This window comes from Apteryx rowi, unplaced genomic scaffold (genome assembly GCF_003343035.1).
Source record: "Apteryx rowi isolate R43461 unplaced genomic scaffold, aptRow1 scaffold_136, whole genome shotgun sequence".
NCBI lineage: Eukaryota > Metazoa > Chordata > Aves > Apterygiformes > Apterygidae > Apteryx > Apteryx rowi.
In genome coordinates, this window is record NW_020447597.1 from 1,733,946 (window position 1) to 1,761,051 (window position 27,106).

The 27,106-nt window shown below is 36.0% G+C and overlaps 1 protein-coding gene across 10 annotated transcripts in view; it reads right to left on the reverse strand.

The window, feature by feature from the left end:
* Positions 1–27,106, reverse strand: part of EFR3A (EFR3 homolog A) — an 83,993-nt gene that overhangs the window by 20,396 nt on the left and 36,491 nt on the right. For 7 of the 10 annotated variants that reach the window (XM_026057048.1, XM_026057050.1, XM_026057045.1 and 4 more), the window contains 11 exons: positions 26,720–26,841; positions 23,060–23,209; positions 17,265–17,402; positions 13,629–13,688; positions 9,657–9,735; positions 7,899–8,034; positions 6,767–6,931; positions 5,369–5,483; positions 3,668–3,719; positions 740–912; positions 193–268 (listed from right to left, as the gene is read on the reverse strand). In XM_026057048.1, coding sequence (XP_025912833.1) covers positions 193–268; positions 740–912; positions 3,668–3,719; positions 5,369–5,483; positions 6,767–6,931; positions 7,899–8,034; positions 9,657–9,735; positions 13,629–13,688; positions 17,265–17,402; positions 23,060–23,209; positions 26,720–26,841 — 1,266 coding nt within the window. The remainder of the gene's footprint in view (positions 1–192; positions 269–739; positions 913–3,667; positions 3,720–5,368; positions 5,484–6,766; positions 6,932–7,898; positions 8,035–9,656; positions 9,736–13,628; positions 13,689–17,264; positions 17,403–23,059; positions 23,210–26,719; positions 26,842–27,106) is intronic. The other 3 variants (XM_026057046.1, XM_026057051.1, XM_026057049.1) reach the window with 3 other exon arrangements.

Sequence of the window (27,106 nt, forward strand, 5' to 3'; positions counted from 1 at the left end):
GCAAATTTTATTCCACAGAACCATCTCTAAAGTGCCTAGAGTACCTCAACATTTAAATCATTGAGATTTGAATAAAAATACTTGAAAATGATATTGGCAACTTGTTGCAACAGAGCTGTAGAAGAAAAGCAAAGCTACTGGTTCAATTACTTTATCTTCTTCCTAGATGGAAAAGTTAACTTTTTCTATTACCTTTTTCATGAAGCTCACATCTTGCCTTGAAATTTTGTCTCGTTTTATCTTTAGATCGGAAACATCTGGTATTATTCTACAAAGGAACCAAGGTGTCATTTTAGTGAAAAGAGGTTGCAAAGGAAAAAGATGATGTGAAATACATGAACTGTTCAAATAAATCTTGAAGCAACTTCCACTTTAATTATACAAGTTTAACAATGACATTCAAATTTCAGTTCAAGAGGGGGAACCATAAATGCAATTATGACAATCACAGATTCCCCCCAACACCCACATAAAATACTATATTCTGTCTTCCACAAAGCAGATACCAGTTACAAAGTCAGTAGACTAGCAGCTATTTGGAATGATCCTTTAATGTATCATGCATTAAGGCTTACCTGTGAAACTCCTTCCATCAACAAATGGCACTAAGGACACTGTGCATTTATTACAGAACATTAACATTTAATATTTGGGGACAAAATGAAAAATCTACATAACTTAGCATTCAGATATTAGACTAGAATTTCAACTACGCCAAAGCAAATGAAGAAACAAATACCGTATTCCTCTGAGTTTTGCTCTGTTGTCATGCCGATCAATGAGATTATGCAGGATTTCCAAGACCAGCTGCCTTAGCTCAGAGTCCTCCATAAGTGAAGGCGACAATAGTGGGTCCAGAAATGGGGCAGGAAGTGCATTAGTAATAGCTGTTGCTTTGTATCCTGAAGTTACCTGTTCATTGTTGAAGTAATATTAATGTGTGTCGTTATTACACTACAAGGATTACTTGCAGCTGCCATTCACTTTTTAGTGGGCTTTGTGTGGCATCTGGGAGGTGGATTCAACTGGAAGTCCGGGATTAATTTTGAAAATTCCTAACCTCACCATTGACTTGGAAAGCCTTTAACAATCACGTTCAAATGAACTCCCTCATCTGTTTTTAAGTGGCTTTTCTCAGGATCTCTTCACTACCAACATACCCCCCCAAAATAAAGCTACTATTCATGAAGTTCTATTCTTGAATAAATATTCATGGAGGGAAAGGGGAGAAAGCCCATGAAAAGTTGGAGGAGGTAACAATTTCTACAAAGAATTTTCCATTTCAAGCTTAATCTAATCTCTGAGCTGTTCATGTATGCTACCAGGTATGCTCTTGTGGTGGTGGTGGGGGGGAAGCCTACAAGTTATTTTTAAACTAATAGTAACACTGACCTGCTTCATTCAATTATTTTTCTTCAAAACAAGTACTGTAGATACATAAGAATGAGTTTACTTCAACATGACAATTTAGATATTAATCAGGTGAACATTTACAGCAGTCAGAAACATTTAAGAAGTTAGTGCTCCTTAAATGGGAGATTACCAAAATATTATGACCTCAAAAACAAGACAGGATTCAGAAACTGCCAAATACAAGCCATCGAGGATGAGGGGGCCAAAGTAATACAAAATTGAGTTACAATAAAAATGCAATCATACGTTTGTCAAAGACTTTGAATGATAATTCTGTCTTCGTTATGAATTTTCCACACCATTACAGCTTTTACATGTGAAACTGTGTGCAAGCACCAGTCCTAAAAGCATAGCTGAATAGATAGAAGGGAAACTGTTTGGCAGAAGAGCACGAGGGCATTAGTGATGCCACATGAAGGAACATGATTATGTTCTTTGAAATGGAAAACTAGTTTTACAAATAGTAAGGCTGCAACTAAAAGCGTGTATTTTTAATGAAGTGCCAGATTTTAATTGCCTGTACAACTTCAAGTTGTCCACCTATGCGCATGCATGACAACAGACTGATTATGTTATCAAGTATTATTCTTTTCCTAAAGAACATATGATAGTGTTCAGTTCAGCACACAGAACATGCAGGGTTCAGCAATTTCCAGTTCTTTATTATGTGCGCAGACATCTTATATACCACCATAAAAACTTTGCTCCTTCCCACATCTTTTCTGCAGTATTTACCAAGGTCTGAGTAATTCATAAGCTTGAAAACATTCACTTTTACATCTTTGTGCAGTGAGGCGATTTTGCTTTCACTTTATAAAAGAGAAGCCAAAACAAAATTTTAAGTCAAAAGTGTTCAATTACTTTTATAGCACAACTTGAATCCCTCACAGCCTGCTTACAGGCTATGCAGCACTCCAAATAATTAAAAAAAAGTTCTCACTGACTTCAATGGAAATTTTTGAGACTGGTCAGATAAATATTGTCAGGGACAGTTTAGGCATAGCTGATCCATCTTAAAACGAAGACCGTGTACAAGATGACCCCCTGAGGTCCCTTCTAACATGTTTTCTATTATTAAATTGCAGCTGTGAAGGGTTCAGGTCTACTGCAAGCCAGGATTCAGGATTCCATATTCTGACCTGCAAAGAATGGTTTAATTGACTTGCCTAGCACTACACTTAAATTTCATGGCAAAGCAGGGACAGAAACTCATTTTCCAGAAAAGCATTCTACTGCTTTAGTCATAAAACCATCCCCCTTCATACTATTTTCCCCTCCTCAGGCACTAAACAGCTTTCAGCTTTTGCAACAAAATAGGCCAGGATTCTACAGGCAACAGCCTGCTTTACTACCAAGTTCTGGTTCTTACTACCATTAGGATGTACCTCCTGTTTACAGAATAAACCCAAGACTTGTGGAAAAAACAGCCAAACTATCGTGACACATTCATGCCATGAGGACAAAAGGCGGCTGCACAAGCAAATTACTCTAACCTTGGATTTGTTATCTTATTGTCACTCAGAGTATTTTTTGCAAGCAATGTAATATACATCTATTAAAATTACTGCCAGGACCAGAGAGTGCCAATATGAGGGTTAAAATTGCAGTTCAGGAAGTTCCTGACAAGTGCATCCTAAATCTAGTTTCTGAAACTGAATCCTTAAGAGGTTGACAGAACTAAGTCTCTAGGATAATTCCATCAAACACAACAGAAAGAATTTAGCAGAACTTAGCTCTATATAAGATATATAAAAATGCCTCTAGATGTTGTTCAGCCCTGGTGCTGTACAAAGAACTAGCAAATGAAACTCCTTTTGACTCCTCCCAAATATGGTTAAAATATAATCTTCAAGAATGCTCCAAACTCTCAGTCCTACCTGGAGCATAGAGAAGTACCTCAATAGATCACTTGCACTTGTATTGGTAATAGCTACAGAAAACGTGCATGGGAACCACAAACAAGTTGTCTCTTCTAGCTAGGAAGGGTTTCATTATTTTAGGCATGCATAAAATGCTGCAAAGAGGTCCCTGGTATTTTCCAGAAATACTATTTGAAGGTTAAGGTTTGAAAAATGTATTTGTGATAAAACATTTAATTATACCTTAAAAGAAACTGAGAAATGCTAGGAAGGAAACATCTGACACTTTAGGCTTGGTGATGGGCACCCATCATAGAAGCATTGTACTTAAATGCATAAGTATATACAGTGAAACACTGTGTGCTTATAACATATACTGAACAAAGAAGGCTTACCATAAGTAAAGACCTCAATAACATGATCTGAATCCTCCTTGTTCCCAAATCCCTACAATCAGAAAAAGCTGGAAATTAGTTTCTTTGCATATCTTCAAAGTACTATTCTACTGCAGATGACATTCTCATGGCTGCTTGTTTGCCAACTGAATACAGCTATCATGGGAGGGCAATGCAGAAGGACCACAAATAAGGGGAAAATGTCTCCAAATGAGGTGCAATAACTAAGTGTTTCTGAATGCGATATTTACAGCAAGACTTAAGAAATACATACAACATACATAAAAATAAGTGATATATGTGGACCAGATCTAAATCTTCACATATGCCATCTTAAAAATCTTTCACAGCTGAAATGCTCAACTGATACATGCTGAGTTTCATTTTCAGAAGCACCAGCGCTCAGAATTTTTTCTGAATTAAAGTGTGATTGAGTCTATTAAGAATCCAGGACATTTTTTCTTCAATAAGATACTGAAACTTTGAGAGTTAAAAGAAAGTGAGCTGCAAAGTTAGCATGAAAAATCCAAAGAACTGCAGAGTTCTTCTATCACAGAAAGGCACATGGAAGAACACATAGCTTGTACTTCTTCCGTTCTAATTTTTCATATATGCAGTTGGTAGCATCATCCAAGTATCTCGTGTAGCAGAGACCAAATTTTCAGATATGTAACACAAGACTGTATCACCAGTCAAAGCCTGCTTTCTTTAGAATGACACATGCATATTACACTATTATACTAAATACTCAGCCCCATGCTTACAAGGGATCCCATCAAGGTAAGTTGTATAATTAGAGGGGGGAGGGAAGAGAAAAAAAAAAAAAATCACACAAACTGGTAGCCTGAGTACAGAATTCAAATACCTTCCTAATGACTCATAATTGAGTAGCACAGACAGATTCATATTTTCCATGAATGATTATTACCCATAGTGCAGGAACATGGTATGTTTTAAATTATATTAAAAGCTGCCAAGAAGCCAGGAGAATGACAGTCACCTCCTATATAAACTAGCAGGGGATCAGACTTATTTATGTATGGCATAAAGTATCCATGCATACCTGGAACATATACTGCAACCTTCTCGGTTACTTTCCCCATGCTGAGGAAAAGCAGCCTTTAAATATAATTATTAATATTATAGGCAAAAGTATTAACTCAGAATAAGGAAGTTATTTTATTATCAGTTTATTGCAGGAGTCTACCCACTTACAGCTTTTTTCTTATTTCTAAATAAAAAAGGGAAAATCTAAGGTGAAAACTTTTATGTAGTTTCTGCAGTCCATTTCTTAATCTGAAGTCAGCCTGTGTAGACTGAAGCAAAAACAAAAAACATTTGTAAATTATGTAGCTATTTGACATAGTTATAGCTCAACTTCCCCGATTCAGAAAACACACGTTTAAGAAATTAGCAGACCACTAAGTAGATAATCTCAGAAACACTGTAGATGTGGACAGCAAAATAAGCAAAATAGGTAGAAAATGTTTGATTGGAATGCTATCAGTGATGTGTTTGGAGACCGAGTTCATACTGCTGACACTGTGTTTGCCTTGTTTGTGTGTGGCATTTAATACAGTCCCTAACAAGTGAGAACTTGCATTCCATTTTTCTTAATTTTTTTTTCACTTCTTGATTTAGCAGGATTTGAAAAATTAACTTTATAATTAGAAATTCAAAAATATAGAAGGTCATACAGACCCAAGGTGGCTTGTATCCAGTGATTGCGAAGTTATCCCAAAAACGGGTACTTTTCCCATAATGAACATCATAATCTCTGATCTCTGGTAATCTGGGAGATTGCTTCCAAAAAACCCTAAACAAAAATAGAGTGAAAGCATAGAGGGAAAGAGAAATATCAGGCTTTTCTGTCTATGAGAGAAGCCTTATAAACATTAGGAAGATACTTACAAAGTCAAGAGAGATTAAGAATAAAATTTCTATTCTATCTAGGACCTGTTTCAGGCTGTAACATACATGAACCCACATGAGCGTTTCTGCTTAGTGGCACAGAGAGTCTTTTCACAGTACTCACTTTCTTCTTCAACCCCTAATGCTTTCTTCTAATCTCATCTTCCCTGGGTAATTATGTCATTTAAAATTGAAATATGTCACATCTGTTAACTTGTAACTGGTGAGGAACTGTCAATGTTTCCTGCGGGAACAAAGTGTTATTTACTTTTGCCTCTTATGTTACCATTAAATATTAAGGTGTGCTAACAGAAGTCTCACAAGTATACAACTATCTTACAACTATGCCTTTACACAGCAATAATCCCTAAATCAGTTTGAAGGAATAAAAAATTTTTTACTTTAAGAGACTTTTTTTTTTATACACTTATTTAAATGGAGTTTTACTATAATGGTGAGAAATAGTTTACTACATATTTGCTACTGATCCAGAAAGATTCAAAGAATAAGCAAATTTATCAATTAATAAAATTTTAATTACTTAAGAAAAAGGGGAAGTGTAAAGGAACACATCTTTAAATACACTGCTATATATATATATATTAATTACACTACCATTGTGAGAAAATCTGAAAAAAACAGGATGGTTATTTTAATGAAATCATTTACAGAAATGGTTGCTACCATTCTATATTATCCCTCTTAAATGTACTGCAGTAAGTCACGGCAGCACAACTGGCCATTAGGTGTCATCACTGTAGCTATGTTTAACATTGGTTTCCACAAGCCATCAAGTAATACCTACTAAAATATGTTACTATATAGAGCCTGATGTACGATTTTCATAAAAGGACTAATATTAATACTGTACCAAATGTATACAATGATTATAAGGGACATTATAATATAATCAGCATGCTTATTAAAAGTCCAGTATAAAGAGGACAATAACTGACAAAATGCTGGCATTTTAATTTTCGCTGAGTGTCTCATGTATCTGTTCAGTTAATAACTAAAAGAACAGCCTTTTAGAAGCCAAATGTGCAAGCTAAGCCTGGGATTTAGAAGTACAGTCAGGGATCCCACACTCACCATTATTCATTTTTAATTCAAGCTCTATTTTAATACTATCTCACTGGGGGCAGGGGAAGGATTTTAAGTGAGCCTGTGTAACTGTCCTTAACTCACCAATTGTTTGAATAATAGCATTCTGGACAATCCTCTCATCACTCTCCTTGGAGCTTGTGTTGAAAGTGGCACTGCCAGCTGAACTGCGCCTATCACCCAGCTCAAAGTCAACACTGATGCGCAAGTGCTTCAATAAGGTATTAAAAACCTCCAGAACTGTTGGACCTGGAAACAACACATAACAATGACTGCAGCTGTCAAGTGAAAGATGCCTTAAGAAAACAAAAGCAATCCCTTTCAATCCCTTTTCAGGAGAAATCAGATTAAGCTGAAAGGAACAAGTGAAATGTACTGCTTGACGGATATGGTCTAGAAAGAAACTTTTGAAATATGCTATAACTTGATGTTTTTCTGAATTATTTTGGAATGAGGAAGAGCAATAAGATATATATGCATATTCCATTACTATCAAGTTTTACATAGATCCAAAAAAACGTGGTTGCTGAAAATAAGTATCAGTAATGGGTGCAACTGCAGATATTTACACCTGTGTTTCAGTTATTTCAGAGTTTGCTATTAAATCCGGTTCCATCCAATGGATCAAATAATGAGCTCTTTTCATAATACGATAAAAGGCTCCACAAGTCTACTTGTACACATTAGCAAGTCTTGTATAAAGAGAGCAAGGATAGGCTCAGACTCATGTTCATGAAGCAAACCAAAAACATTAAGGACAAGATGAAGGTAAGCATGTGAACGTAAAACTCCTCATTAGTTACTGAGGTAAAATTTCATAGAGTTTTCCTCATCCTACTCTTGACACCCATAGTACTGGTCATCTCATAGCAGTTGTATCAACAGCCTTCCTGATTTTTTTTTTTTTTGTAGTCACATGTAGTTCTTGAACTTTGTTACTTCTTACAAAGCAGAAATTCCTGCCTTACACAAGATTGTAAGAACATATCTAAATTTTTTGATGCAAAGGAGTATACATCTATTAAAAGTCAAAAGACCATGTAAGCATACATGTGACTAATTGCAAACTGCTGAACAAAATTTCAGGTATGTTTTATCAGCACAAAGAAGAAAAATGTAACGAAATAAAAATAATCATCATCATCAAAATATCTGCTTTCATTCAGTCTGAAAACAAACCCATTTGAGCTGATACCATTAACTGAACATGACTTACCTACTGATCCTTTAGCAGCTATTGCAACTGCTTCCAAAAGAACTTGAATAATGCCAGCACGGACTCGTGGCGAGTCCCTTTTGCGAACATCAAGGTGTCCAAGTATTTCTTGTATTACATGATGGGAATATTGTGCCTATTAAAAAAATACATTGGAAAGTAAAAAATTTCATCTGCAACTTTATTTAGCGTAAACTGACACACTATTCAGCTAGATTCAGGACAGTTTTTCTATTTTGCAATATTCTTACTCACAAATTTGTCTAAATTTCAATCAGTACAGGATTAAACATGAATTAACCAAAGGATAGATGAAGCCACAGAGGTCCATCCAGCCCTGTTTCAGGAGCACACAGTATTAAAATATCTGGGAAAGCCTACAAGAATAGGGGAAGCATTCAACAATACTTCATTCAGCTAACTGCAGTTCAAGGACTTCAACAGTTCTTAAAAAACGTTGATACATAAGCTGAGAAAATTCAGCTTTCTTCCACGAACCTGTCCTATCACTTTTTGGGAGTGTGGATGTCTTCAGCATCCACAATGTTCTGCAGCAAGGATCTCCACAGCCCTGTTTTATGTTATGTGAATAACAGTCTGTTTTCACTATCATCTCCTAGTTTCATTTTACTCCTGAATAACAGAACCTTACTTGAATCTGACCAGAATCCTTGCACTAATAAATGCTAAGGAAAAAAAAAAAAAAAAAAAAAAAAAAAAGCATTCCCTGCTCACCTACTACAACTCATTAATTCATGTTTCCTTCCTTCACATCTATTCCTCCACCACCTCCTTTTGACTAAAGACCTGTAGCCTCCTCCAATTTTTCCTCATACAGAAACCTTTAATAATTTTTGTCACTTTTCTCTACTTGTTTTCCAGTTCTTTTCTGAAGTGTGGGAACAAGGACTGTACACACCATTCAAAATTTGGCTCAACATGGAGGCCATACTGATGTTTTCTGTCTTGTCTAAGTTTTCTTTCTGAACAGTTCTTAACTTCTAATCTGCTGTTTGATGATTAAGAAGCACTAAAATGTTGTTTCCATAGCTATAACATAACCCAAAGATCTCACTTCAGAGGGCTGCTCCTAAATATCACTCTACATGCACCTATACTGAATATCAGCAGGAAGAGCCAGATTTTATTGACGCTATAATTTTATCAGAGCAAAGACTGACCTCACTTCAGCGATAGGTACATGCAACAGGACATATTAAGATAAATTATGCATATCTAGAGCTTGAATTCTGTGATAATTTTGTATTTTGGGTGTTTGTGCTTGATACAGTCCAAGACTTAACATGTTTACAGATAACACTGGCTGCCTACTGGTAAAAATCGATTAGCATAACACAGCTGCATGTTTTTTGGGTTCTACAGTGCATTGGCTGGAAACATAAGCAACCTAGAAGATATTTATCAGACACAATGTTAGATCAGCATGGCTATCCTGCCTCTTGTTCTGGGACTTGCTGAGGGACCTCCACACTACCTTCTCCCGAGGATTCCTTAATATCTTTATTTCCTTCTGCAAACCTATTAATTGAAAGATAATCAGAAAACTTCTGATCACGAAGCACAATGCACTAATATTTGAAAAGTTTAAGTGTAAGTTGCTCTTTAAAGAATTCTGGGAAGTGATTTTCTGGGTTGTTTGACTTCATCTACTGTCTATCATCATCATGAGGTAAGCATTTAACCCTGTCTCATGTGTTCAGAACACGTGTGAGTAAAACAACCCTAGAACAAACCTACCTGTATAGAATACATGATGATCTTGAAGCAGGAAACAGCAAATTCATTGGGATCCCATAGTCTATGATGGTCTAAATGCCTGTAACCAAAAATTAAAAGATTTAAAACAACAACATTGAAGAGATACAATAAATGGCACCTTACACATTCCTCAAAATCCACCTCAAAAGGATGATTTCCTCACTTTTAATTCTAAAAGTACTTGCAGCTGTACCTTCTAGCTTCTCACCTAGCTTATTGACTAGGTGACAAAATTAACACTTCAGAAAAGTGTTCCGTTTAATATGTGTTTACAAAACATTTGGCAGTAACAGATATTGCCTTAACCAAATATGATCTTTTATATTCAGGAATTTAAAGAATCTATTCATATCAAAGATATGCAGTTTAGAATATACTGTTTCCATACAAAGGGCACACATAAAAATGGATGGGACATTACATGCTCATTTACATTAAAAGAAAAAAACAAACAAACAACAACACGCCATTGCACTAGAGTAGATAGTAATCATACTTTAACAAACTTTCGAACTTTCTCTAAATAAGATAAAGAAGTTCTTTTCAATTAGCAGCTACAAAGCAATTAAGGTTGAATACTATGCCCAGAACAGAAACTTGGAGAACTGTTTTCATTTTCATAGTGGTTTCATGAAAAAACATATATGAAAAAAACAAGTTAAGAGAGCTACTCTTTGTAGCCCCCCCATTGTTCTAAGGCATTTCACTTACCTTACAACACTTTCTGCAAGAAATATCAAAATAGAACAACAAATACCACTGTTTCTCTTAAAATATACCATCGTTGACAAGAACCACTGATTAAAACCTTTATCAGAGTTGCATGCAAAGAAGACAAGAAATACTTCTTAAGTACCATCCTGAAAGCTATGAATAGGGCACAGCTCAAATTTTCTGAAGTGGAGAACTGAGTATCTCGAAAAGTATGATAAAGATATGTGCATTTTTAAAAGAGTGAAAAAGTGTGCCTGTTACTAAGAATGATTTAGGTAAGAATATATATTTTTTTTCTTATAGAGACTGATTTCAGACAGTTTCTAAACTGGTATCTCAGCTACAGAATAACTTTCGGTCTGACTTTTCCCCCCAAAACATAGCAAACATCTAAAGATACTTCAAAATTACAGACCTGAAAGCAGACATGTAAAAGAAGTCAACATTCAAACACTCCAGAATTGAAAGGGTTCTTTAACTTATTTTGCCTAAAATCTAGAGGTCTCAATTAACTTGCTGGCGAGCTGCTACTAGTCTAGTGAACCAGCAGAGTACACAGCTCTCCTTCAAGGTTGATTAAACCAGTTGGCATAAAACTACCTTCTCTTCTCCCCTAAATTATCTTGTAGTCCATTGCAGAGTTAAGAAAGTGTACTGCCATTTTGACATACTGCATCCTCTTAATAGGAACCCTTACTAGGGCAAGATTTTCAGGAACATCAAATGTGCAAGTTCATCTGTCAAGATAACAGCAATATTTGCATTACTATTAAATTAGACTACTTCTTGGGGCTAGCTGCCTTTCTTGAGCACATTCCAAACACGCAGGTATATTTAATCCTGCCTTAGGGCAGAAAGATGAACAAAATTACCTCTTTAAATCCTTCAAGGCTTAGTGGCTCACATTTGCATTCATTTCTTCCTTCTCCCTATTATCATTCCAGTACAATCTCTCATTTCTTTTACATGATAACTTAATTTAGCTATCCTATTTTCTTTTTGTCTCATCAGATACAAAACCATACTCTCCACTATCTTCTCCAGATTGAAGCCGATCCTTTAATCTTTTAGGCTAGCATGTGTTCTCTGTTCCTCTAGAGGGTTCCTCTTTATCTGCCCCAAAGATTCATTCAAGCAGATTACTGTCAACTACAGTTGAAGCTTTTGAAAGTCCTTTCCTCTCAAAACAAGAGATACAGTTTTCTTTCTTCAGAAAGGCAAAGAATTAGCTGCTTCAGGTAGCTGAACTGATGGAAAGGTGACAGACTAGGTTAATGTTGTGTGTAATAGCTCAGCGTGCAAGTATATTTTGTGCAGTGGAATCTTCCTTCTTAAAAAAAAAAAAGAGTAAAAAAATAATAAAAAAAGAGTATTAGATTCTTGTAGGTCATATTATTTTACTTGTCATAATGCAGGCAGTGCATTCAATGTAGGTTTTTTTTTTTGTAAAAGGCACTACATTGTATTTTCAGCATGATGCATTTATTTATTTTTAAATCAAGTCATATCTTATGTAAATTTTTTTCCAGTTCTATGGTTCTTTTAATAGAGGCTATCCTCTAATAAAGCTTTTTAACACTGAATTAACAAATGACAAACTCTGAAGCAACATTTTTAGGGATGAAAGTTTCGTGTAGCTTTTGAAAGGTGACTACCCTACAGTATGGTTCAACTTTATGCAGGAAAGGGCATTTGACTAGCCAGCCTCATGAAAAATTTACTTTAGGAAAGAAATAGTCTCAATTAGTTGAAATTCATGTGTGGGCTGTGGTTCTGCCTGAGGCTGCTATAACCTGTAAACCTTATGGCGTGATCTGTCCAACACAGCAATATGCCTCCATTTCACAGCCTGGAGGTGCTCAAGAATAGTCTCTTCAAACTCACGTCAGCACTTCCAACTGCCCATCTTCCACAGAGAGACATTCCAGGCTCCAGGGATTAGGCATGGAAAACATTGGTTCAAATATTAGATCAAGGCAACTTTTCCAATCCATAACAACTTCAGATCTCTTCTGGCAAAGAAAAGATTTCCAAATATCCTCACCTGGGTGAGGCGTTCTCGAATGTGGCAGGGGCTCAAGACCTGAACACAGTCATTGTAGGTCTCAGTGCTTCAATCACAAACTGCTAATTATCAGGGCTTTTTCCATTCACCATGTAAACAATCAAAACATTCCTATTACTCAGTTTTTATTTATTTTAAAAAGTGTCTTTCCTAGTCTTGAAAAACTTTGAGGTTGGTAGACTGCCTTCCATTAAGGCCTTATATACATACATAGCAAATGTGGCACAGTTAGGTTTCCTCAAATTAAAAGCAACAGCAGGAACCACTGGTGCACGTTACAGTTTTTATGGAGTGATAGCCAGTAACGGTCTCTGAATTCACCCTCATTAAGCCACATACGCAAGCAATCCTTACTATGGAAAAGGATAAATTGATATCGATGACCAGAAAGCAGAAATGGGGCTTGTTCAGAAAGGCAAAACACCACATTAGTAAGTAATGTTTTCTTTATGGACCAGCTCTCCTGAAATGCTGAAAAGGCTTCATTACATATGAGGAAGACTAATTAAACAACTGTTCTGCCATGCAGTTTCAACGTTAAACTAAAGCTTCTATATTAAATTCTGACCACAGTGGAGACTTATTACAAAAATTAAACCCCAAAAGGCAGAAAACGTTCACACTTCATAGATCCATAAGCAAATTGCAGGGGTTTGCTACAGTGAAACATAGCTCATTAAATATTACAATTCCTGCAATGAAATGCAGGACAGTCATTCAAAATACACTTCAGGTAATTTTGACACTAGTGGGCCAAAGAGTGTGATGCTGGTGGCTGTGAGTGTGGGTATTGTACAACAAGGCATCTTCAGCATACAATAAGGGCTGGCCGGCTTTGGTGATAAAGTGCTCAAATCCATTCAGAATGCTTGCATGCAATCCCAAGGGCGGAGGAAAGTGGTCGGTGGCAGGGAGAAGGAACCAAACCAAACCACCACCACCAACAACAAATACAACCAAAAAACCCCCAAACCACAGCTGACAAGCAAGTTTGCTTTCCACTGGGATTTGTATGTACAAAATTCTAGATGAAGCCTCTGTAAAAAGCCAGAAGACTGGGGATAAATACATTATCGTCCAGATTTGAATCTGTAAGCCGCACAGAAAAGCAACCCTGAGCTTTCAAGTGAAAGCTGCTCCTTCGAGTCCTTTTGGCACCGTCTTTCACAAACCTGGCTTCTGCTGTCATCCAGTTCCACAGAGTCATGGCAGACAGGAAGAACTCTTGCTCCCTACAGAGAGCATCTTTCAGCAACTTTTACTTTTGAACTGGTACCACAGATGCTATCCTGCTTTCATTGCCCTGCTTATTAACATAGTTTTTGAAAATGCTTCCTGAACCTTCACCTCTTTCCAAAGGTGAAGGAATTCCAGACCTTTGGCATGGTTCTAGGCAGCCGCACAAGAAATACCAATTTAACATTAGTGTAAATGCTGCCAGAGTACAGTTGCTGTGCAAATCTACAAGTCTGAGGAAATAAATTATTTTCAATTTGCTTTACTGGTAAACAGGTCATAATATGAGGGCAATAAAAGAGGGTGCAAGCTTGCATCTGAAAGCTTAACACAGTAACAAATAAAGCCATTGTCAAAATTCATTTTACTATTAGTATTCCAAAAAAGTATTAAATACAAGCATTCTGAAAGCCTGGTATTAAAATCGAAACGAAGAAAGTTATCCAGTCAGGTTAAGATTTTTGCAGTGATACTTCTCAAGATCCAATTCAGTCTCTGGTTCTTCTTTGGCAATGTAACTATAAGTGATGTCAAAGTAACACCACGAGTATTCACATCATAAAACAGTTTTTGTAAGATACACATTTTTAAGCTTCATTTGAAGCAGTGCATGCTGCTAATTCTTGCAATATTAGTGATACCACCATGAGTCCTATGCAGATTTACATTACATTTCTCACCTGTATTCAAAAAACACTGGAAAGAATTTGGAATTGAGCCTAAAAAAAAAATCAATCCTATTTAAGAGCAGAGGTATCTGAGAGCACTGAAAGAAAAAGCTAACCCATTTGGAGCTTAACTAAATAAAAGTGAATCACAGTCAAAACTATTAGACTGTGTAAAGATAAAGCAAGGTTACAGGAATATACTGTCCTCCAGAGTAAAGAGAGTGTTTACAGAATACATTGTCATGTAGACTTCAGTATGCCTTGATTGTGCAATTCCTTATTTAGAAAGCAACAGAAATATATACAAAAAATTCTTCTCATACACCGTGACTTGAAAGAATTCTAAACACCAATACTTTACTATGATTAGAAAATCTTACACAAATTATGTGGTAACTCATAAGAGCAGAAATAGTGAAATGAATGGGGGGGGTATAATTTGTTATACTTGGAAAGTTGTTTATATTCAATAGACTTCTTTACCCCCCAGTATACACCAAATCCATTCACTATTGCAAATTCACGCTAAAATTCTGGTAAATCTAAATAACTTGTGATTGTTGACACACAATAAGCAATCTTTTCAAACCATAGGAATATAAAACTTGACTTTCATTAAGCAGTTTGCCAGACTGATCTGTCAGATTTCATTAAAAATGAGAATTTGAGTTTCTAGTCACTAGAGACACTTATAATAATGGAGATTTTATGCTAAAGGCAAGGAGAATTAAGGTCAACTCAAAGCCCCACCAGAGGACTAACTTCAGATTTGAACTCCATTCGTTATGCTTAAATCCATCAATCTTTGAATATATTCAGCCTCATGATGTAAGAAGTACTATTCTCTCAGTTTTAAGAATGAGAAAGTAATAACATGGTGACTGATACTCCAATGTCATATGAAGCAAACTCTTCAATTGGAAAACCAAACCTTCATTTTCAGTGTCATAATAACTGGCCCTATTTTTCTTTCCAGAGCTTTTTAAAACAGTGTTGAGCTGAGGAATATGTTAGGAGCAACTGCTTTCTAATCAAGGATGCATAACCTAAGTCACATTTTTTAAAATAAAGATAAAGATGCAGCCTCTGTACTATTTCAAACTTTCTTTATACAGGTTCTGCTCATTCACAAAGTGAAGCTGATCAGACATAGTTCTACCTTTTTGTTTAGGAAGAGCATCTTGGAAATTTTATTTTCTGCATCTCTCGTTCTTCAAAAATACAAAATCTTTATAGCAGTAATTTATGAAAAAAATATTGCCCTCTTCTTGAAATGGAACACAAAATAGTGACTATAAAGATAACTCATCATTATCTACTGATTTCCATGTACAAATGCAGCACGTAGAGTTGAAAGGTGCACAGAGACTCAAGCAGGTCCTTAGGATTATGCATAATAAGACAAGAAATCATGCTGGAAATAACACTGAATCTATAAAGCTCTGGATCTGCGCCATGAAATGCAGGCATGACACCTTCTCAAATTGAAAACAAAGTAAAAGCTGTCTACTCTTAGGAATCAGGAATTGCTTGTGGAAAATTTTCTGATACTGAAACGTACTGAAGTAACTGCATATCCTGATGAAGTTTAGAGATCAGCCCCTAAAAGGAACTTAAAGGAGTCCAAAATAGTCCATCCAGACTATGCTTACCACCCAAACGTTTACTAATAATGGCAAGCATTTTGGAGGAATGGAAATTAAATTCCAAATGTGGGAAAGAATTCAAATTCTTAATAAGTAGAACATCCAACTCTGCAGCACTTAATCTCTATCAGACTGGTATGATTGGTGCACATGGTAAAAAGATAGTAGTATGGGTCTTTGTATTTAATCCTTTGTGCTCTTAATATAAATCTTTGTATTTAATGGGAGAGAGAGAAAAAAAAAAAAAGGGTTTATGGATGTTTTCCACCCTTAATAAGTAAAAGGTCTTCCCTATCTTCTGTTTGCATTTGTGTTCTTGCTTAAGAGTGGTAACTTGAAAAAGGCTTTCAGTAGCTTTAAAGTCTGTCATTGTACGAATGGAACACTTAGTCTTGATGGAAAAAAAGTAGACCATCTAAAAGCAGATATTCCCATAACAGATAGATAACTTGAAAATCCACAACAAGAAGCAAGCAGCTCTCCTCATCACTAGTAAAAGACATGGTTTAAAACTAGTACCACTGTGTATAAAACTTCCTACAAAGACATTTTTCCTGAGAACATGGCCACTCCTAAGACACCAGCAAAGGTGAAAGAAGTAGATTCAAGTTATCTTAATACTGAATACTCATATGTTTTATTTATTTAAGAAACAATTGGGACAATATCAAGAACAAAACAGAAAAATGCTGAACTCGACAGCTAATCTAACAGCAATAATTTGTACTTTCTTGCATAATGTGCATACTGTCTGCACACCTGCCATACACTAAATGAGCTGCCAGAGATGTTTTTTATAGAATGTCAAAATGGGTCTTTGAAGACAACTGCAAGGAAAGTAGAAGTCTTAACTTTTATTTGTTAATTTGGGCAGGGCACTCCTTTGTGCTACTTAAGTTTTACTTGGCTTGTCTCTTTGCTAACTGAAATAGCCATCAATGCAATGTTAACACCTCGGACAAACAGTTTTACATTTAAAAGAAAGGCCAGCTGAAGAAACAATCCATACAAATCATTATATTGCACTTCTATAAAGTGGGACAAATATTCCTGCATAACTATCTTCAAGTTAACAGATAGTCAAGACAAAGGTGAGATTAAATGAAGGGGCGCTTCTGAAGAGATAAGAATAACTGTGTTAGTAGAATCTGATGGGTTGAAAAGGAGGAACCAGTGAAGGAATTTAACATAACATGATTAGAGAGGATGAAATAAATCAATCTGTTAGAGTAAGATCTTCCATAAATCTCACACTTACGCAAAAACTGGTCTGACAGCATTATTCATATTTCCATAGGTTGCACGTCCTAATAGTTCTCTGAAACAATTCTCAGCCAGCACAGCAGGATTTTCCTCTTTCTCTCCTCCTGTAGGAGAGGATGGAGGGCCTATTCTACTGAAATAAAACAAAAATACATTGCGGTTATTACAATTCATCTTACAGTATGTGCTCTCAGTTCGACAACATTCATGAGTCAGACTGTTGATCTAGGCAAGATTCCTATAACAAATATTCATCAAAACAGAACTCTGAATAAAACACTTTTATAGCAGGACTACAGATCACATTTATTTAATACTAAGCATTGTATTACCAAATACGAACATGGCAAAAACAATGGCTAGTTATACTGATTTGACTTGTTACCTACTGCATTTTAACAAACTATTACCCATTACTAACAATGAATGAAGGCCATGAAACCATGCAAAAACTTAGGCAGACTCCCAGTCATTTTGTTCTAATGATCTCATTCACCTGCCCACATCTGAATCCATACTATGTGGGCGAGTGCAAAATAAAACTCCAATTCTTCTGCAGCAACAGATGGTTTCAGTTAAAAAAAAATCCGATCCAAGTAATTAGAACATTGTCACCCACTCAGCTACCTCATAACTAGACACTGGAGAACTTCGTCAACTTTAAGTGATCATCCCTTAACATTATAGTACTATTAGAGAGGACTTGAACGATCAGTATAATATTTATTATAATGTCTGCATCAGTACACATAGATCTGTAATATTTCACCATAGTAAAATACACTGTTCTGCCATGCTGCTTTTTGCTTGCCACGTGTTATTCCTCACGTTTATGACACTGCAGGGCAAGAGGAACCCCGTTTTTATCACATAGTATATTATTAACAGCTTGGGAAAAGAAAAAGAAAAAAATCTTTCACATTTGTAAATATTACATTCTTCAGACCATATACAAAGGGATAGTAATTTTAATTTCCCCATAGTACATTTTTGAAGGTGGCCCTTGCTGAATGAGCATTTTCTTTCCCCTAACAACATTAAATGTGAAAAAGCAACATAACAACTGAATTCTTTGGTCAGAAACTAAATAATAAGAACACAAGGATGTAGACTGTCAAATTTTGCAAATAAATACATGTTGAAGGGTGTTAATCTACAGAAATTTTGCAGAGAAATTTGTCCTTTAACAATAAGATTACAGTTATTTCAACCAGGAAAATTATTACTGATAGTAAGGAAGAATAAAACATGATGACATGCTGGGAGGGAGTGGAAAAAACAACAGGAAGGGAAGAGAAGTGTTTATTATGACTGCTACTATTTTTTTAGGCACTAAAATACACCAGTGATAATGTCTTAATTCAAAATAAAAATCCTTTCAATTTATTAAAGAAGGAATTAAAACTGGCATTTAAACAACAACATTGCTTCAGACAGAAATTTTAACTTCTGACCTAATAAATGCTGCAGCACAAAGCAAGGTTTTAATGTTTTACATTAATGACAGTAGCAATGACCAAATTTTTGTGAAGTTCAAATACTGTAATTTGCTATTACCGCCTTTCTCCTGGTGACTGGGAATTAGGTTGAGTATTTAAAATCAATATGGTACAATAAGAACAGAAGAGTACTGAATTAAAGACTGGCTACATATATATGGGAAACCAAACTACAGAAACCAACCTGTTTTGGACGAACCAAATTGAACAGAGGCCACAACAGAGGCTACAACCGAGTTTTGAAGGGGACAACCTGTCTTCAGGTTACAAGTAAAATCAGCACTTGCACTGCAAACAGTGAAAGGTAGAGCCATTCCAGAAGAACTAGTTTCCCACTGCTTTTCATTTTCGAGGCAGTTATTGGCATTTCCCCCCTGCCCCTTACTCCGCCCAAAGTTACTCCCTTTCCAGCTTAAGGAGACCTGAAATACTTCAGCAAAACAAAGGCATCTGAGATGTATTTCTGAATTGAAGTGCTTCACACATTATACTTTTAAGCTGATACTAATGTTCCATTTAAATTGAGTGGTTGAAAGGGGAGAAAATGAGGAAGAAGGAAAAAAAACAGTGCCCCAGAGATGCAGTATTACTTATCAAGTAGTACTGTATCTCTAGGTCACAAGAATTTTCTTGCACAAAACACAAGATAGAAACCTAAGTGAGGATTCAGTCACCTACGTTAAAATTGTGCATCTATGCATTAGGAGATTATCCAGACTGCAGGAATCAGCACACTAAAACCTTAAAATCATTCAGTTCTGTAGTGCAAGCTTGTGTGTTAAATATATTCAAAACAACATTCATTACAAGGGTCAGCTTCAGTTAATGTTCACTCTCCAGCATCATAAAACCACAGCTTTAGAGAATTATAAAAAGCTGAGTATTGAAATGCCACTTAGTCAAATGAAGATGCAACTCCATAGCTGTAAGGTTTTCCAATAGCAAAGCATCTTCTAGTATTTTAACATCACTGCAACCTAAAAGTTGCAATATAAAAATCTTAGCGAGCCTGAGTATTTTATCTTACTATTATTATTTTAAAGAAGTTATTAAAATCTGTCAAGGTAGAATTACCATTGTAATAAAAAAGCCCCAGGAATCTTGTTAGATAAGTAAGGAGAAAGTTTTACACATGCATAACGATTAGAAATTTAAAGGAGTGACACGCTGTATATAATCCTCCCTTCCCCCCCTCCCCCCTGGTATTGCTTAAACTGTGTTGTAGATATTTGGCCATCTTTCTCAGAATATAGAAGGTATGGATGGCAGTGCCGGACTAGCTGCTATTCCCATTACTGTTTTGACATAGATTCCCTATAACACAGGAGCATTATAAAAAGACAGACAGCCAGTGAGCTGCACAACACACACACAGCTGGCATATTGGGAAGAATCCTAGTTAAAATGCATTAAGAATCCATTATTTTCTGACTGTTTGCATATGCAATCTCACAGCAAATGACTTCCCAGAACTGCTTCGAGTCCTGTTTTAGAACAGGTTGCAAGAAGAACTTGCAGAACAATCTTCCTCATCTGAAACGGAAGTTTTTAGGTACCGAGCATCAGAACATGCAAGGTTATCTCCCACTGTCTCTAGGGATTGCATTTTTGGTTTGAACTTTTGCAGCACCTACCTATAAATATTTCTCACTGATGAGTGCTCCTTAGCATTATCAGACACAAGACAGTGAACATAAAATTACTACTTTTAACTTTTTAGTTAAAAAAAAAAAGTTTTACACTGCCACTCAAATTTCTAAATTCAAATAAGCAATTCATGCTCGTTTTGTTTTGCTGACAAACATGAGTAAGGCTCTAGGTATTTAGACCACGATCAGAAAACCTCTGACAAATCCAACAGCAACCACCATCCCTTTGTGTTGAGGCTTTCACCATCACCACAGGTCCAGAGTGAAACAGAAAATGCATTTTGCAATAAAATAAGTAATCCTTATGCATTTCATCTGTTCTGCCAGCTTTCTTGTGGGTAATCAGAAAAGGTGGCAACAAGGAACTGGAAGCAGTAACATTTTAAAGTACAGCAGTTTCCATAGCAAACACCCAACCACAGGATTAAATTGGTTCCAAACACCTCAATATCTCACAGCTGTGACTTCTCTAATACCACAAAAACAGGAATTGGCCAACTAATCTGATGGGATGTGTTAAATAAGACTTAACTGCTACTGCTGAGTGCAGTAACTATAGAAATGTTCGACTGATTAACAGTTATTGTTCAATCATCCTGCGAAAGAAATACATTCCTCCAAAACAGAATTTATATCAATATTATGGATATATTAAAAGATTTAAACAGAAGTCTGTAACACGTGCTCAAGTCTCCTGACTTAAATAAGGCTGTCATTTTTAGCTTTACAGATATTCTGAAGAATGTTACAAACCCCTAAGTTAAAACATCCTTTCCATTTCCAATTTAATACATGTTGTGGTTAACGTGTCCCCCATTTTACTGATGTACATAAATTGACATATATAATTGACTGACTGGTATTTTCTTCTAAAAGACATAAAAGGGAGGAAGAGTCACTAAGGGTAAAGGCAATACCTCATACTAAAATGAAATACGGATGACAATTATTTTGTAAAACAGAATTGTACTGAAGTACAACTAATCGAGAAAGCAGTCTGATTTTTAGAATAGGTTATACATTACACTTGCAAATATCTCATAGTCACCTAAATAGAACATGCACGCAGACCTATGCAGAAATAATGACACCTACAAATACAATTAACTCTAAAAAAGGTTTTATAAATATTCAGTTCTTAACTCCAAGAAGTATCTAACCTGACATACGTACTCAGAAGAATCTTCAATTAAGTTCTGAATTTACAGTTCCACAAGTAAAAATTACACTGATTTTTAAAACAAGCTTTACACATGCATACTTCAGCATTAACCACAAATGCCTGTTTTTTCTGGACTTAAGCTGGAGTATTTTCTGGAAATTCTCCTCTTTTTCACATAATGCTTTGATTCCATCTGCCAGAAAAATATGTTTCTTACTCCTACGCTTCAAGATGCCTCTGTTTGCTCTCCACAACTATGAAGTCACATGTAAAACAAAATGAGAAATTCTCTGTAGCATTATTTAAGGCCACCAGATGAACAATTTATAAATATTGTTTTCAGCTTGTGTGTCACACGTGCATCATAAAAGGCCCCTATTTGCCACTTGGAAAATCATTAGTCATTTCTTCTGTTGAATGCATACTATAGAAAAGTTTCAAGCAGCCCAGCTCAGATATTTAATTAACAGTTGCTTTTTGACAGCTTTGTTTTTAACTACCACTACAGCACTGCTCAACAAATGATAAAATGAGTCCTGGAGTACATATAAAACGACCCCCTTTAAGCAGTTTATCCAAATCCCACTCGAGTATGAGTTTTTTCCATAAGTAGTTAGTAATTCCTTCGATTCTGCTGTATAGAGGGAAAAAGTAAGTAAAAGCTTAACGGCACTGTAAAGAGTAATGAGGGAAAGCGCCCACTTGCATCTAGGAAGCCCTTAAGAGACAGCAAGGCTAATTAGACTCTCCCTGTTTGCAGAAAAATTTCAGAACCTTGGGCTCTTGTTCGGATCACTCTTCACACGTAAAATCCAACTGAACATATCTGTACGTGCTGTGTGGGCCCTGAGTCGTATGCAGTAAGTAGATAAAGAATGGACAGGTAGAAAACCTATTTGCTTTGGAGAAGAGCCAGGTACTGGTAGTTAGGAAAAAAGGGACAAAAATATGGCTGAGGAAAAAAAGAAAAATGAGAGGGCTGACAGGTTTAGGAAACTGAAAGTCATGTGAAAGTATGAAATGCCTGTTGTTATAGGAAGTCTGTTGAGTCTATTGCCAGGGAAATTCTGAAGAGGTTACGGCTGGACACAAAATAAGTATTTAAGCTTGCTTGCACAGCTCAGGTTGGTTTGATATACAGTAATTTCCCAGTGCTAGCAGTAAATACTTTTTACACTTACATAGTGTTTAGACACAAATATGTGTCTAAATGTGTGTGTCAATATGCAGACATGGACAAAAAAACAACATTTCTGTTGTGACTGGAACATTCTCAACACCAATGTGAACGAATTTTCAGTCTTCACTTTAATTACCATTGCAGACAGGAGAGACAGTTGTTATTAATGACTAATATGAAGTAAAATCCTAATTTTAAATAAATACAATTAGCAAGATTATTTGAATCACCTAAAAACCTGCACTTACTTATCTCTGCACCTGACATATTGTAAAAAAGAGTTTACAAAAGTTTAAATACCTGTCAATATCTTCTATTTTCTGCATATTAAACAGCAATGATGGAACTATCTTGTCCATGTGCTGAGGTTCCCATATAGTCGCTCGAAGTTCATCATTAACTGTTTTTCGAACCACTCCCTGAATGCCCCTGATTCCAGCAATTCGGATCCTAAGGAAGGAGGGAAAAAAAAAAGAATTATCAAAAGAGAGAAAAACAGCACCTTGCAGCATGACTGTCAACCTATTATGCAGTGTAATTCTGGAGCGTGGAATTGCATTAAGTTCTAAAATGAAGTAATTTGGAAAATTTCATTAAGTTTACTTAATATTGCCTTTAAATAGTTTTATAGCTGATAAAGTAGCTGACAAAACAAAGATAAACCACTAAATAGGAGACAGTCTTTAAGAGCAATGCTGACACTGATCAAAGAATGTTCAAACTGCGGATACCACCTCCAGCTGAATGTCACACGGTTAAAAACCAAATCTGCTCTACGCAGTTCACTTACTGCCCATTAGCTGAAGTGTGCACAATCTCAGCCCACCTCAATGCTGAAGAAACGTGGAGTTACCACAGCCCAGTGGAAGCTATAGCTATCACAGTCACGTGGCCATATCCTTAAGAGCTGTAACTAAGAATGCGGTTTAACCAGAAGAAATCTTTAAAAATTTGTGCAAGATTAACAATGATAAACAAACAAGATGGAAAGCATGCAAGAAATTAATTCTACCAACTTAAGCCTGACACACAAAAGGAAACATCTCCTTAGTCCTAAAGCCATTTGAACAAATTAACCAAGAACTGATCAACAACAACAACAACAGGAAAAGTTCACTTCATAAGTCTTTGCTCAAAAGCGAACAGAGACTTAATCTAACAATTAGCTATTTTCATTATATTGTTGAAGAAAACAATAGGTTTCAGAAGAATGTGTGCATAAAAGGCTGTACAACTGAAAAGAATCACAAAATATTCTTTGTTGAAGTGGTAACAGACAATAGTCATGATCATGAGTGCCAGGAACAGAATTTTTCTACCGAAAACAAGTACAAGAAAGGTTGATACAGACATCAAATAAAACAAGCACTGCCAAGCTTTGATAAAATTTGAAATTATTTCTATTAAAATAAATCCCTCAAATTTTAAAAGCTTAATTTCATTATGAACATCACTAGCCTTTGTTCAGTCAAATTCACTGCAACAAAACATTTGCTAGGTGAACTATAGAGCTAGCTGAACTGTGATTTATATTTTTTGTCCGATTTTAATTTATAAATACTAAAGACTGCAGCCCTCTTTTTCAGCTATTTCTGAAGAAAATCACATGCATTCAATCAGGATCTAGTATCAGGAACTTAGTGCTTCTAGAGCTTTCAAGACAGTTTTAATATGGTTACAAACAAAACAGGGAATGATGGAGATGCACAAATAACTAGAAAAGCACTTGCTATTGCTGTAGTGCAACTACCACGCAGCTGTGCTCTTCTAACATCAGGAATCTTTGACTGACACTTAGAACACAGCTCCCAAAATTCCATCACTTAAACATTTTTTCACAGTCTCCCCTGCTGAAAGGGGACTCTCACTTATCAAGTGACATTCAGTTTGAGATTCAGAAACCTGTATTACCTGTCTACATGTGCACAAGATGTTTAAGCTCCCACTCAAGTCAGTAAGGGCAGTGGAACCTCAAGCTACTCAGGTGGACAGCTACTACAGATATCTACTTTAGGATGAGCTGAATTACTCCCTAGTCTATCAACTGCACTGACTACTTCCGATATCTACATTTAGTATTTTAATCTGGAGTCATAGCTCACCTGTTCTGCTGAATCACCTCAGTCCCTACAGCAAGTCTGGTATGCCAGCTCCAAGAACAGTTACTTTGCATAAGGGAGACCAATTGTTCTACAGATCTCTAAAATGAGATGCATTCAGACTGTCTTGGATGATGTGAAAAGGTCACATTGCTATAAATTCGATTATCCTGAGTTAAAAACTTTTAGTTCTACACATGGCAGGGAGGGGAAGGCCACCTTTTTGCATATCAAGTGCCACTGACCCAAATTTCATGTTCTTACCATTGTGCAGGAGGTTGGGGGGTGGAGGGGGAAGAAGGTTATGCTACTGAAGGACTGCGCAGCATCAAATTCCACCACAGTTCTTTTGACAGAAGAGGTTTCATTCCTCTAAAGGCAGCTCATGTAAGTCTCCAAAAGCAGAGACTAAATTTAAATCAAGGTCACCTATACAGTTTTATGTCATCAGGATGACATTCCTCCCCATCTAAGGTGACATCTACATTGCAAATTAAAGAACTCGCATCACAACGCTGACAGTGATAGAACTGAAGCAGAAAGCAGTGCAGGCTGACAACCTGAAGAGCAGAAGATTAACATAATTCTCTCACTCTAATTAGAGTCACAGCTTTGAGGTATACAGCTTTGGGGGATCCTTCAGAACGGTAGGCCATACTTGGTCGACCAGTCAGGGTAGGTCCACTCGTCTTAATTCATTCCCTGTTCCAGTTTCTTACCAAAATTCTCTCTTCTTTGAGGGAGGGTAAAGTTGGAAAAAATGCTAAAATCCTGAGCTGAGTTTCATATCCTAACCTACCATGAAATGTTTCGGGGTAAGCAAGCAGTTTACCATTTCTGTTTTAGCTTCATTAAGCCTAAAGACAGCAGTGATTAAGCACCTATCTTTTTGGCATTATATAGAAAAGGGAGAGGGAGGCAGGGGGGAAGGTATGGGAGAAGCAGAAGGTTTAATCCTTATCTTTTAAGAGCTAGAAGTTTACTGCAGAAACCAATTTTTAGGAATATCACAAAAACTAAGATGGTAAATTATAACAAAGAAGGAAGGAACCAGCAGACTAAAGGAGAACTGAGAGTAAATTGTTTTTGTTTTGCTTTAATGAAGTATCCAGAATTCTTTCATTTTAAAAATACAGCTTACAGATCAATGTAATACAGCTATTCTTGAAACCGCAGACTTTGAGCAAAATCTTTATGTATTGCAGCCAACATAACAATACTGCACCCACAGGGTTGTATGAATATTTAACACCTGGATTTTTCACAGTTGGCTGAACAACATAATACATGGAAGTAGAAAAGAAGAGCACAAGAGAAATGCCAACCTTATATTTTGAAAAGCCTTAAGTTGTCTAAAATGCTCGTTTTAAATATTAACAATTCATATAAAGAACACATCACTAGGGGGAGCTAAAGTAAAAAAAAATGTGGTGCTTACATAATACTGTGAAAATTTGTAATACTAATTCATGAAGGCATTTCTGTTTCACACAGAATCATACTGCAGACATCTACGGAAATGTAATTTTAATAAGTAATTCTCAAATAACAGACTTTAAGTACACTTTTGCTATTCACACAAGTAGCCCATTAATTTCTTAAATGAGTTATGCAACTCACATACAATTCCAGCAATAAGTAGTGCCCTTCTGAAGAGAATCTATGCAACCCAGTATTATGCAGGTAAAATTCCACTTAAATACTCTACGAGTTCTATCCACCTAAGATTTTCAATATTTGGTGCTATTTTCTTCCCACAGAATGAACTGTTCTATTTAATGCCATAATAAAAACCGTATTACAGACTATATTAACATGTCAGATGGTTCTCTGCAATACATACATACAGACTGGCACTTACTCAGTTTGTATTTCTGGATCATGATCACATGAATGACACATGGCACTGAATCGAGACACAAAGAAGTCATAGCGTCTGTGATATGAAGGGGTGTCTTCCTCAATGTTGGCAAATTTGACAAACTGGAAAAGAAGCATGTTAGAAAAGCTTTTGAAACCAATTTTGTGAAAGAAAATAATGAATCCTAAGCTTTATTTTGGAAGTTACATTAAACATTGCATAAAAAAATAAAAATTCAGATCTAACAATGTTTAAATATTTAACTCCCGAAAGGAAAAAAGTTAAATTGGAGTGTTTTACTTTTAAAGGCTTTCCATTAGAACTGCATTCAGATCATTATGAAATGATGTAACTGCACGAAATACAACATAATATGCAATATGGAAA